The sequence below is a fragment of the Conger conger genome, chromosome 2 (genome assembly GCF_963514075.1).
Source record: "Conger conger chromosome 2, fConCon1.1, whole genome shotgun sequence".
NCBI classification, from domain to species: Eukaryota; Metazoa; Chordata; class Actinopteri; order Anguilliformes; family Congridae; genus Conger; species Conger conger.
In genome coordinates this window covers 72,053,951-72,068,235 of record NC_083761.1, presented here as the reverse complement: position 1 = coordinate 72,068,235, position 14,285 = coordinate 72,053,951, and the positions used below count along the sequence as shown (strand labels likewise).

General features: G+C 40.2%; 2 protein-coding genes across 3 annotated transcripts; one reads left to right on the top strand and one right to left on the bottom strand.

Moving 5' to 3' along the window:
* Positions 1-18: 18 nt before the first annotated feature.
* Positions 19-2,651, bottom strand: tefm (transcription elongation factor, mitochondrial). The gene is made up of 4 exons (XM_061229125.1): positions 2,501-2,651; positions 1,821-2,296; positions 1,589-1,738; positions 19-1,180 (listed from the first exon to the last, which is right to left on the bottom strand). Exons 1-4 carry the CDS (start codon positions 2,541-2,543, stop codon positions 743-745), a joined length of 1,107 nt encoding a protein of 368 aa, XP_061085109.1. The 5' UTR covers positions 2,544-2,651; the 3' UTR covers positions 19-742.
* A 59-nt stretch (positions 2,652-2,710) lies between these two features.
* LOC133118850 (arf-GAP with dual PH domain-containing protein 2-like) lies at positions 2,711-14,102 on the top strand. 2 transcript variants are annotated; one of them, XM_061229110.1, is made up of 11 exons: positions 2,771-3,181; positions 3,896-4,026; positions 4,344-4,435; positions 7,207-7,295; positions 7,651-7,763; positions 7,867-8,016; positions 8,801-8,884; positions 9,110-9,172; positions 9,283-9,360; positions 9,585-9,813; positions 13,176-14,102. In XM_061229110.1, the coding sequence occupies exons 1-11, from the start codon at positions 3,094-3,096 to the stop codon at positions 13,202-13,204; spliced, it is 1,146 nt and encodes a 381-aa protein (XP_061085094.1). In that variant the 5' UTR covers positions 2,771-3,093; the 3' UTR covers positions 13,205-14,102. The 2 variants fall into 2 exon arrangements, with proteins under 2 accessions (XP_061085100.1, XP_061085094.1); XM_061229116.1 differs by lacking the exons at positions 9,110-9,172; positions 9,283-9,360 and having other exon boundaries at positions 2,711-3,181.
* The last annotated feature ends 183 nt before the right edge of the window (positions 14,103-14,285 follow it).

The window sequence follows — 14,285 nt, the reverse complement described above, 5'->3', positions numbered from 1 at the left end:
TAATTGAGTGAATAAATATTGCTTTTGTAATATCTGTAATAAACTCTCTTGACATAAGGAAAAAAACACTATTACATTTTTTAAAAGATGCACATAGAACAGCCCTTCATTCCCGCAAAGTATACATGAGTTTCTTTTGAAATAAATCCCATAAATTGCACATGCGTTTCTTCTGCTAAATGTGTAAAGCACTGACATTTCCATAAAAAGAAAATCCCAATTTCCACATGTACTCCAGCCTTGCTTCCTTTACATCGTAATTCTACTGTCCAAGTGTCAGGGTGAAATGGAGTACTCTATTTTCAGAATAAAATCTCCATTGCCTCCCTAACAAACTACACTGCTTACATTGCACAGCAGAATTAAATGCTTTCACAGTAGATCAGCAGGAATGTGCTGATGTTGGACATTCAGGCAAACGTGAAAAATATAGGAATTAACAAGTGGGACCTAGAGGCCTATGTCAACAAAGAGGTGGTAGACTTGAAGTCCACATAGGCTTTGCTGTGTGGAGTGAAAAAGGAAGACAACTGGAGTCCATGAAGGGAAGGTTCTGTGCCGCAGTGCAATGCTATCTCACTGCTTGTGTTGAAAAATGGGTAGATCTGGTTATGCCTGCTTATAACAATGCACAGCAATTCAGAGACTTGCTTCCAAAAGGCTGCCCGAGTTTTATTATGACCCTGTTGGCTCAATATTGCTAACACTGGATAGAGTGTGAGCAATGCAGGCTGTCCCCGTCTCATTCAGCCTTGAGTTCACTGAGTTTCTCGTAGAACGCTATCGCCTGCAACAACGCGTCGCACAGTTCGTCCCCGTTTTTCCGGGCTTGTAGCTCCAAGGTGCTCCTGTACCGCACCACTAGGGGAGGGGGGAAAGAGACGCGGGGATTCTTCTGCCACACAGAGTCCGTCATCATCTGCCGTACCAGGTGATCCCCGCTGGTCCGCGCGTCGCCCACCATCAGGCCGAAGTGGCGGCCCACCGCCAAGCGCACCATGTTGAGCACGTTCGGCGCAGCGCCCGGCTTATTCCGCTGTCCCAGTAAGACGAAGAGCATAGCCTCCACCGTCCGGAGGTGCACCAACACGTGGTACATTGACATATTCTGCAAAGTGACCGCACTCTTCTCCATCAAATATATATCCGCTTCGGGAATTCGAGACACCACTGAGGAAATCTGAGGACGGGACAAGCAAAAGAATAAAAGAATGATTTTTAAAAAAGCACTGATCACTTCAACTTTATCTGGGACAGGGATTAAACATACATTACATTACATTATTTACATCTGAACTGCTTGCTTAACGCACATCGAGTTGTTTAGTGTATGAAATGTGCACTATACTGTAAATAAAATGTGATCTGATACATCTGCAAAAGGGTTGAGTCCAGAGGTACTTACAAGTTTGTGTGAGCAACTCATGATACATGTGCCCTCCACTTTAAAAGCAACCCTGCGATTCTATAGAAGACCCCATCTAGTTAAATGGTTCTTTTTCCTGGGAGCTATTAGCACTATGATAGCTGTAAAGACCTCTATGGAGACGAGACAACCAAAGAATCATGTTTTTCTGAGTGAACTTACATCATCAAAATATGCAGAAGCCATGAATGGTTCTTTCGCGAAGTTGGGACACTTCTGCTGCTTCCAGTCGAGAACATGGAGTCCGCGATCCATATGCGCCCACGCTATCTTATCCATGCCACTTACAATTGACACAATGGACCTGGCCTCCTGTAAGACATTTACAAATATTGAGGAAAGACGTGGAAACACCCGAACAACCGATTTTAAGGTAACACTGGCTAAATCTCACCTCAAGAAACTTCCGGTCAACCGCCGGCTTGAGGGACTTCATTAGGCCTTGGATGCTGGGTTTCCGACTCTCACGTTTTTCGTTTGGATGGAGGATGGAGTGGAAAACTACAAGCGCCGTCTTGTGTTTGAATAATGGCACTTTTGTTATGCTTTCCAGATCTTTAAAAGGTCCGTTTTGTGTCCTGTATTCCACTATGTTGACACATTTTCGTCCTCTCAGGAGCTTGACTTGTGCCAAGTCGTTCACCGTGGCCGTGTTTAGACGTTCCAGAATGGCAGTTCGCTCTTCTGGACTGTAATTCAAGTCCAGAGACTTACCTTCATCTTCACACACCTCAGAGGATATTGTAGACGTTAACAGATCAAAATCTGGTATTGAGATTCGACTCCTCCAGCAGCACGTGCAGTGGAGGTATCTGTGCTCAAGTTTTGGTAGCGAGCCCAAGCACCGGTGGAATAAGCCATGATGTCCGGCTACAGTAAAACATGCATCAACGCACAGCAATTAGTAAATGCTTATCTACTGACTACCCAGATAGCTTATTAGCTAGCGCATGCATTTTGCTAACCTGTTAGCAAGTCTGACTTTACTACTTTTACGGCATTCAAGTAATGAAAATATAAATACTTTCTAAAGTAAACGTTTGAAATTGGTATTTTGCAGAATACATTATTTACCATTTCTAAGAACTGTAGATACAAGATGCTTGACAATCCACATTTTTCTGCTAACATTTCTCGGATGGAGTGCTTAACACAACTTTGCCCTCTGCTGTCCTCTTCTTGTAATTCGTGGTAGAAAACGAGAACATGCATTTTTAGTTCCGGGACACTTTCGTTCCTCACGATTTAGCCGGTTGTTCGTGCTGGGTGCTTACGATACCTCGAGAGCAATCAGAGCCAAGACCAGGGCCACGTTCAGCCGCGACAAAACGTATTACATTTTCCTTTTTTTTCCCCCAATGTAGTCTATATGTGGTTTTGAATGAAAACTACAGAATGCGCTGATTTTTTTTTAGGTCAACAATTTCATTTCCCCTTTGCTCAAACAGTGTAGACCTAAGTCATGTGGCTGTTGCGTTATGCTGTCGCGCTTTCGCAGAGTGAGGGGTAATCGAGAAGACTAAATTATCTGTATCAAACGAGCAGTCACAACACTGCGTACTATGTGACATTTTGTATCTCTGCAGGAAATGTAGGGGGGGGGGGGGTGTTCGCAAACAGTCCAAATGACATGAATTCGGACTGAAGTGGGACAGTTATACATAGACATGGCCGATCGGGATGGGAATAAGAAAGTCCTCTTGGATTTGGCAAAACAGCCTCACAACAACCGCTGCGCAGACTGCGGAGCTCCGGGTGAGTGAAGGGGGTCAGAAGGTGGGCACAAAGCGTTCACTAGGGACGTTTACTCATTTGAGTAAAAAAAATTATCTCAGGTGAATATTTTGGCAAAGTGTCCAAATTTAGTTAAACGTTTAGAACTTCTTTGTCTCCTTAATATGCATTGTAGTATAATAATGGATAATGTCATACTACATGTAAAAGTATATTTAATAATAATTAGATGTTTATATGATACAAATGTATTTAGATGATTCACGTTTGCTTACATACGACTTCGACTTAGATGGAAAAAAAAAGTGAAGTAGCCTAACCAGCATCATGTGTATTTTTTGTGCCGTTTGTATTTATACAACCGTACTTTTGGTGGTTTACATGCCAGTTAAGTAGCTGTAATAGCCAGTATTATCTTGTGTATCTTGTTCTAGCTGGATTTTTTAAAATGTATTAATATATTTTTTGTTCATATCTTTCAACCACAACTGCAATGGGGAAGAAAAAACATATTCTACCTGTCAAATAATAGTAGCCTACGTGCCACATATTTTGAAATGATAAGGTAGAAAAACCCAACTATTCCTAAGGTTCAGTCCATTTATAAAGGCTAAGAAAAGATTAGGCTTGACAAGGGATACGTTTTTCTTGAAAAAAACTGTTCTCATTGTATTTGGATGTTATGTTTTCCCACTGTTTCTGGATAGACTATCCTGAGTTTGCTTTTCCCCTCAGAGCCTGACTGGGCGTCCTATAAATTAGGCATCTTTGTATGTCTCAACTGCTCTGGGACTCACCGCAACCTACCTGCAATCAGCCGCATTAAGTCAATACGCTTAGACTACTGGAATGATGACCTGGTGGAGGTACTGTTGGCCTATGACACAATATTTTTACTGTTGGGGGCACCAGCGTTAGGTCCGGGACCCTTTCAGAGAAGCCCACTGAAAACCAAGATGTATTGGGCACCCATTTGGATATGGTTGTGTGTTTAGTTGAGTCAGCAGTTTGGGCCAATAAGTTCCGTATACTGAATGGCCCTTATACTGTGAGGTTTTCTGCTCCTTTTGACAAGTTTGCAGGGGAAGTCAGTCAATAGCAGAAGCCCACCAAAAGCACAGAAGAAATGATACTTTTTTCTGTTTGTCTGCTTGTCTGCTTGTCTGCTTTTGGCAATGTGCAGTTCATGAAAGTCAACGGTAATGCTGCAGCCAAGGCTATTTATGAAAGAGCTATTCCAGCCTTCTACTACAGACCACAAGAACATGACTGTGTGTGAGTACTATTCTTGTTATACATCTACTGAGCAACACACTGTATGCATGTTATACAGAAGAGTAATAACTGGAGGCAAAACATTGCCTTTCATTACCATCGCATTATATTGCTTTCCACTTGTATTCCAGTCTCAGGAATACAAAAGTGTGATGTCACCCAGAAGGCCCAATCATTAATAAGTTTGAAGTACCATTTTGTATTTGCAAATATAAAATGTAAGAAAAGTAGATTTTAATTATTTTTAATATCAATCCATAATTAAAAGTCAAATATTTAGTTGCAGTTTTTAACAGCTCATTACAGTAACAAACACAAACAAAAAAGTTCCAAAAAAACATTGTGTATGTTGAGTTGCACAAAGTATGAATGATTTAAATATTACAGGAAGTATAACAATAACAGCACAGCAAATAAGGCTTGACAGAGGAAGAGAACACACACGGTATTGTTCTGAACTGAGCTAGTTGAACAAGAAAGCAGAAATTCCTACGACTGTCTGTCAAATTACTGGCACTGAAGTTGCCCCCGGAAGTTTCATATGGAGATTGAAGATATACAGGTTAAAACATTGCGTCATACAGATTTTGCCCATGTTAGGCACATGTGACGCCTGCTGACACACCCTCAGAATGACACATTTTATTATTTGTAACTTTATCTGATCATTTTTAAACCATTGGCCTGTAAATTCCAGCTATTTAATATCAGTATGCAACAATTTTCCAGAAGGTTTTTGCGAGATCACTGGAAAATGTAAATGTCAGTCACAGTTTAATTTTGAGTGATCTTGTTTCTGTGCCTATAGTACACATACAGTGGCATAAAAAAGTATTTTGCCCTCTTCCTGATTTCATCTATTATTGCTAATGACACATGACACTGAATGGTTTGAGATCATTAGACAAAATGTAACACGAGACAAAGGAAACCTGAGTAAACACATGTTTAAATTACCATTTCAATTTAAACTTCATAACTGGTTGCACCACCTTTACCTGGAATAATTGCAACCAAACCCTTAATTCAGACAAATCATAAGTTTTTGTCATGAACTGCTCTCTACAGATCATGCTACAGCATGGAGTGGGAAACCTGCCAAAATTCTTCCAAGGGTGTAGTGAAAACACTAAACTAATGGTGTGGGGAATGATCTGCTATTGCTATTGCAACTTGCTATTATTGACAGAATCATGAATTCTGCTCTGTACCAGAACATCCTGAAGGAGAATGTCCAGTCATCTATCTGTGAGCTGAGGTTAAAGTGTAATAGGGTTATGCAGCAATAAAATGATCCAAAACGCCAAGGCAAGTCCACATCTGACTGGCTGAAAAAAAAAAAAAATTAAAGTTTTGGAGTGGCCCAATCCTGACTTGAACCCAATGGAGTTGCTGTGGCAGGACCTGAAACAAACCATTCATGCTAGAAAACCAACCAAATAGTCTGAATTAAAACAATTCTGCAAAGAAGAGTGGGCTAAAATTCCCCCACAGCAATGTTAAAGACCGATATGAAATTATATAAGTGTTTGGTTGCAATTATTTCTGCTGAGATGGGGCACCAGTTATTACATTTAAGAGGGCAATTCCTTTTTCACAGGGGTGATTTTTGGTGTTTGATAACTTAAAAGCGGGGTAACATGGCTCAGGCAGTAAGAGCAGTCGTCTGGCAGTCGGAGGGTTGCCAGTTCGATCCCCTGCCCGGGCTGTGTCGAAGTGTCCCTGAGCAAGACACCCAACCCCCAAATGCTCCTGACGAGCTGGTCGACGCCTTGCCTGGCAGCCAATCGCCGTCGGTGTGTGAGTGTGTATGAATGGGTGAATGAGAAGCATCAATTGTACAGCGCTTTGGATAAAGGCACTATATAAATTCCAACCATTTAAAAAAATTAATTTTCATTAAATAAAAATGTCTTGATTGAAATGAATTTGTTTTTACTCTTTGCCTAATATGACATTTAAAGATCTGACAAATATGCAATAATAGAGGAAATCAGGAAGGGGGCAAATACTTTTTGATGGTATTGTATATACTAGCAGTATTTCTGATGCATACATATGAGGCCTTAACGTTAACCCTTACTTGCGTTTGAACCAAGGAGGCAGCTTTCAAGCTATTACTTTCGCCAATTGATATGCCGCCCCCTAGTGATACGTATGTGTCGGTGTAGTAGCAACCTTTTTTCCCCATTGGACTCCATTCATTTTTGAGAGTAAATGTTAAATATTTCAGCTCGTATATTGATGTTCAATCTATGGCACATATTGTTTTAAATTATTTTCAGAAATCATTCTTTTTTTTCATTATTTTATCCGAGGTCCTAGCACATAGACAAAGATATAGGTGTATTTATTTCCCAAAAAATGCTTAAAATCTTTGCATCCTCGTTTACTGCCCAAACGATTTTCATTAGTTCATCTGCCGAGGCACATCATTGCCCTGCATTCTCTTTGTTGTGCATGTGACTAGGCATGTGACCAAGGACACAAATGAGCATGAGCAGTGAGCAAAACTATTACACTTCCTGGTGCATAGCATGATGGAATTTTTCCCCATAGGTTTCCTATTGGTCCTCTATTGGTGTCGCTGCCTCTATATATTACATAGGCTTGAACCCACTATCTGCTGATAAAGAGTAGTAGTAGACAGTAGTAATAGTAAACGAGACATTCTTGCAGCAAGTACAGATCCATTCCATTCAAAATAAATTTAAAAATGTAAACATTATAATTGGTAGCTACTAATGGATCATCTTTCCCTTTTGCTCCAGGGTTCTGAGGGATCAGTGGATAAGAGCCAAGTATGAGAGGCAGGAATTCACGGGGGAGAACTCCTGCCTTCAACAGGCCTACTGCTCAGGTACATATTAGTCCCAAATCACAACTGCAAAGCTATTCTCTGTCACACATCATCTCCGATGTTCATTACTGTGATTTTCTATTTCAATTTCAATTCAATTTCAATTTCAATTTCAATTCAATTTCAATTCAATTTCAATTCAATTTCAATTCAATTTCAATTCAATTTCAATTCAATTTCAATTCAATTTCAATTCAATTTCAGCTGAGTGAAATAATGAACAATATAGTTACTATATGCCTTCCACAAAAGAACCTTGGTTATAATGCATATACTGTAGATATGGGAGGAATACTATTATGGGGAGGAAATGGCTGTGTATAAGGAATCACCGTTCTCACTGGGTCTTGTCAAGGCTTCTATGAAGGCACTCTGTGGAAGAAGGGAAAGGACAACAAGCAGTTCTTGAAAAGGAAATTTATTCTGTCGGAGAAGGATTTCACCCTCAAATACTTCACCAGAGATGATGTGAGTAGATGGGCTGACAGCATGCAGCTCAGTAAACCCAACTGAACATGCAGCCAAGGCCATGCAGTTCTGGAACGAGTGTAAAGTGTACCTCTACCCTCAGGCGTCCAAGGGCCCCAAGGCTGTTATCGCTGTGAAGGACCTGAATGCTGTTTTCCACCCAGAGAAGATAGGCCACCTGCATGGGCTGCAGATCACATACCTGCAAGACGAACACACCAGGAACCTGTTCGTGTACCATGACAGTGGTCAGGTGAGCCGGACCATTTGGAGAATCAGGGGCGGAAGAGGGTAAACTTCCTGTTAACACTGGCTGTAGGGTGGCATTAATGATTGGTAGTCAGATTATGATTCACATGATTGCCAAGCAAGTTCTTGTTTATGTTTAGGGATATATAATATCCCTAAAAAGATATGTGATATCTTTTGACACTCTGATATACTTGGGCTTGGATAAACTACTTCAATGCCATTAGACTTATAACATGTTAAACAGATCTGTTAAGTTTCACTACTGCCATTGTGGCTGATGATATATGCTTAAAGCCAATTTCTGGGCTGGTTAGCAATGTTACCATCCATGGGAGACAATGGGCTAGAGCCTATATTCATCTGTATCATATGTATTTGAAGTTATTTCTCAAGTGCATTCCTTGTGCGCTTGTCTACTCCGACAACGCACTCTACAGGGCGGCCTGTCGCGTAGTGGTTAAGGTCCATGACTGGGACCCGCAGGGTCGCTGGTTCGATCCCCAATGTAGCCATAATAAGATCTGCACAGCCGTTGGGCATTGCTCCAGGGGAGGATTGTCTCCTCCATAGTCTAATCAAGTCCAAGTCGCTCTTACAGTTAAGAATGCCATTAAAGTAATGTAATACTCTACAATCGCAACCTGAAGACAGTGTTCTGCTGATTCACGTTTTGCCTTAACTCTTGATTATATTATAGTATCACTAAATGTATTCTGAGCCTAATAATGTATATGGAACAGGGTGATCTACGTGCATCATTCTCAGGAAAATGCCTCTCCCCGTAGGAGATCGTTACCTGGTTCAATGCAATCCGGGCTGTCCGGTTGTCCTATTTGAAGACGGCCTTCCCCACAGCTACTGCCAATGAAGTGAGTGACAGTGTTGTTGTATTTCTGTTATATTGGTGCTTCACATCCTATGGCTTTGCAATAATATAGTTTGTGATGATGGCGGAATGCATTAAGCTGTAAATAGCTCTGGTATGTGTCATATTAATATCATCATTACATAGATATATCCAGTAAAGACAAAGAACATAATGCCCCATCATCTTCGAGGAATGTAAAAAAATACATCTTGTTTTCTTCTTTTAGCTAATACCCTGGATAAGTAAATGTTACTTAAAAGAAGGCTATATGGAAAAAACAGGTCCAATGGTGGGTAATGCATTTGGTATATTTCTGGACTCTCATCATAGATGTTAATGTATGAAAAGCACTTTTTATTTCTATTATTTTATTCTGTGCCATCTTGTTTTTTTTGGCAGCAACGGGAACTGTTCAAAAAGAGGTGGTTCATCCTGAATTCAAATGATAGGAAACTGCTCTACTTCAAAACACCACTGGTACAAACTAGGTTTCTCTCTAAGACACTTCATTTTTACCAACATGGCGTGCAGAATGGCATGACCTGCGTTTTTCGAAAAAGCATCCATTTGTAATTAGTCAGGAAATACTCAACATTTCATTTATTTGGCTGTACGTGTAAGGCTTGCGCAATCTCCCACAACTGGTTGTCCCTGTATATAAGCACACGTGTCTGTGTCTGTGTCTGTGTCTGTGTCTGGAGGATGCTGTGGAGCTCGGGACAGTCTTCATAGGCACAGAGAGCCTCGGTTACTCAGTGAGGGAGAGCCAGCCTCGAGGGGCGAGGGGGAACAAGTGGAGGTGTGGCGTGACGTTGGAGACGCCGGACCGTCAGTTCGTCTTCATGTGTGAGAACGAGCTCAGCCAGAGGGAGTGGGTGGAGGCCTTCAGGGTGGTCATGGCCCAGCCCATGACTCCTCAGCACTACAACAGTAAGACACGTCGCTGGGCACGCAAGCGCCTGTCTCTCAAAATCACCCAATCCTCCTGTGCGGGTTACCTTTCCAGAATGTGTCATTGATAAAAAAAGGAGCATCCCTGGTGTAAACTCCAGCTGTGACCAGTTTGAAATACCAGATACCAGCTGTTTCAAAACATAGCTTCAGCTGTTCAAACCATGTTGACTATGGAGCTGGTCTAACTGGTCAACCAGAGAATATGAATGTACACCAGTTGCTTTCTCACAGACAGATGCACTGAGACGCATGGACGTATGAAGCACTATGAGAGGCATTATAAGCTTTCCGCTCTCTCTGAATAGGCAAAAAACAATACTGCCATCAATAAGCCAAATAGCAACTTATACAGCATACATGGAGCATACAGCATACATTGTTTTTAACATACAACATTTTTATACAGCTGGGTACATACTGAAGCAGTTGTGGTCAAGTACCGTGCTCAAGGTGGTGCAGAACTCAGGTCAGCCTGTAGTGTCGTGGCTATGGTACAAGACTGGGACCCGGACGGTTGATGTTTCAAGCCCCGGTGGTTCAATCCACACTGTTGGGCCCTTGAGCAAGGCCCTGAAACCCGCATTACTCCAGGGGGGATTGTCCTCTGCTTAGTCTAATCAACTTTAAGTCACTAGCAAACAAATTTAATTTTATATATATATATATATATATATATCAGTGGAGGCTCCTCCATAGAGGTGGAGGAGGCCAGGCCTCCCCAATAATTTGAGAGAAGAGAGAGATTTAAAAAAAACAATAAATATATTTATTTTATTTATTTATTTTAACAAAAAACATATTTTTTATTTTTTATATTCATATTATTTTAGTTTTGTTCATAAATCTAAATTTTCCCATGGCTAAAACCCAATATTGCAATTGTAAAGCAACAGGCCAGATTTCCCTATCAGTTTGTATTAAGGGAGGCCAGGCCAGGCCAGGCCTCCCCTAGGAAATGAGATTCTCATAGAAGTCAATGTAATGCATTTTTTTTCATGCCAATATGTGATTGGCCAGATCACTGAAAATGGGTGGGCAACGGAGGCCTGGCCTCACCATGCATTGTGTCCAGGGCTGAAAGATTGACATTTTGTTCGTCCAATCACATGCTACTGGTTCATTTGGAATCAACTATCCTTTCCTTTCCTATTCAACACAGAAGCCATTTTGAGAATTCGCTAGTCACTTCAGTCAAACAAACACTCGCCATAGTGGCTACGAGTGTCCCAACTTGTGCTTTTCAGGAAATTTAGAGAACACCCCTGGCTATCATCCCTGGAGTTTATAGCTCATTTGGCCAAACACTTTTGCTTAAAACTACCTCGGAAGTCGGCGAGATTCTAGCGCAATTTGAGATCTTGGGCTGGAGATATGCAGATTCCAGATACTAGGGAGTGAGAATGACATTCAATAGGTCATGTTAGACACCATTTGGGATTTATTGAACAGTTTTATTTTTAATGTAGTCCATTTCGTTTTATTACAAGTCAATTTAATAATCTTCCATATCAAATTACCGAATTGTTGCTCTGTGAGGAAATTCACTCTAAATACGAATAGAGTGCTGCCCTCTAGTGGATAACGTTAACGTTAGATAAAGCCAACTGGAACCATATTTTTACATATTTTATATTAAATATATTGAATAAAACTACATATGATAAAGAAAGTGTTATCTTATCTTTTTTATATGCTAAACTTGATTAAATTGGTGATTACATGTTGAAGCTGTAGAAGAATGAAAAATGTAAGCTAAACAAAATTGTTTTTAACTACATAATTAAAATTCCTGCCTTTTACACATGTTCACTTGGCATTTATATTACATCCAAATGTCATTTCTCAGCTTAATTATCAGGCAGGCTCATAGACTTACAGCAATGTCATTTCTTCAGGAAGGCACAAGGCTAAGCTCTGCACAATGAATTTCATCAGCCAGAACTTTCTGACTGTAGCTTACACTCCAAATAGTATGCCTTTGGCCAGCACAAAGACAGATAAGAGAACAGGGAACATTCCATCGCGAGTGAAGTGAGCAAGCGGAAAAAAATGGCCTCCTCAATTCTGGAAGTCACCAGCCTCCACTGATATATATATATATATATATATATATATATATTATATATTATATACACTCAGTGAGCACTTTATTAGGTAGACCTGTATCAGCTTGTTAATGCAAATATTCTAATTTTTGCATTAACAAATGAAAGATTTCTAGTCTAATAAATAAGTGTTCAGTGAGTGTATAGTACATAATTACAGTGGGAGCAATAATTATTTGATCCCTTGCTGATTTTGTAGGTTTGCCCACTTACAAAGAATGGAACTGTGTAGAATTTTTATCATACGTACATTTTAACATTGAGAGACATTGTGGAGATGACCTGAAGGCAGTTGGGAACCTTGCGTGCGCAGCAGGATTTTAATCCTTCACGGTGTAGTGCGTTACTGATGGTTCTCTTCATGACTGTGGTCCCAACTGCCTTCAGGTCATTAACAAGCTCCTCCTGTGTAGTACTGGGCTGATCCCTGACCTTTCTCATGATCATTGATATCCCATGAGGTGAGATCTTGTGTGGAGCCCCAGACCGAGGGAGATTGGCGGTGACTTTGTGTTTCTTCCATTTTCTAATAATTGCTCCAACAGTTGTTAACTTTCTCACCAAGCTGCTTGCTTATTTTCTTGTTGCCCATCCCAGCCTTGTGCAGGTCTACAATTTTGTCCCTGATGTCCTTAGACAGCTCCTTTGTCTTGGCCATGGTGGAAACGTTGGAATCTGATTGATTGTGTGGACAGGTGTCTTTTATACAGCTACATAACGATGTAACGAGTTGACACAGGTGTTTTGGGTAATGAGTTGAGGTTAGGAGTGCTTCTTAATGGAAACTAACTGGTCTGTGCAAGCCAGAATTATTGCTGATTGGTAGGGGATCAAATACTTATTTAGATGTGAAAATATGATATTAAATTTATTAAATGTATATGATGTTGTTATTGTGGATTATTTTGTGATATTCTGTCTCTCAATGTTAAAATGTACATATGATTAAAATTCTACACAGTTCCATTCTTTGTAAGTGGGCAAACCTACAAAATCAGCAAGGGATCAAATAATTATTGCTCCCACTGTATATATTACAATGGCAGTCCCCTACCTGGGAATAAAACTACAACCATTGTCCGTTACACACCCAGTTCACTAACCATTGTGATACATGGCCACCTAATAAGGGAATTGTGGGTATCGCATGCTTGTCACTCCTTAGCACAAGGAGACTGCTGCTCTACCCACTACGTCTCATCTCCATTCATCTGTGTTTTTCTGCTATTGCAGCTGAGGCCAATATGAACAGGAGGAAATAACAGCAGAAATAAAAAAAAGACAAGAAGCAGAATAAAAAGATGGAAGAAAGGGGGAGAACAAGAAAAAGACCTACTCTCTTCAGTACTTACTCACTCCCAGAAAGCTCCCTGCTCTGGTGCAGAGGACACACAGGATTTGGAGGAATCATATTTCGGACACACTATGAACTGGTAACGTGAACTTTCTCATGTCGGGAGACAAGCTACTACACTGACACAAATTGGTACTTTCACTTTCAGTAGTATACATACTGTCCCACTTCATCTTGTGGTTTTAAGTGTGTCAGCTTGGCCAAACCTACAGCTGACGTTTCCATAAATTCACATGTGGATCGCCATTGATGCACTGTTGGAAAATAGTTTTGGGATGTTTAGCGTCATAGACAAAAGAACAGGCCTACACAATGTCCCCTGTCTATACACAAGAGTATCATGATCTTAAAATAAATTCCATTGATATGAGCATATCCATTCATATATACTGAAGGGTATTATACACTGGAATATGCTCAGATTTGCCAAAGATCAGGTGTGTGAGGAAGATTCACTTAGATTGACAGATTTGTCAGTGCTATACTTTCTCTTTCATTGAGGAAACTTGTTTTTTAGTTTCGCACCTAATACGATATGTGTACATTATGTTCAAATTGGTTTCAGTGGAGGATTTTTTGTCTATATATGCCTATAAAATGCCAGGTAGTATTATGAAATCAAATCAGTTACTCTCCAATGCAGTATTAAAATGGGAGAGTTTTGACAGTGCATCAGAGTATTTTTATCTGTACTTTTTGGAGTGTGGTAAGGATGTTACTTGAAATATTTTTTTAAATACTGTTTTTGTTCATGTGCTTATACAATACATGTGTGTTTGGCATTAAAACTAGATTTTACATTTTTATACTTTTCTTTTTGACTGAAAATAGTTAGTTAAATGTTAATCAGTACAAAGGTCACAGCTGCTGACCAGAGAATCCACTTATATAAGCCAGCCTATCCATCACGGGCTACATTTACATGCACATATTTTGATTTTGTCCCAAATTAAACAATGATGGGTAATGTAAACAGCATTTTCCGATTA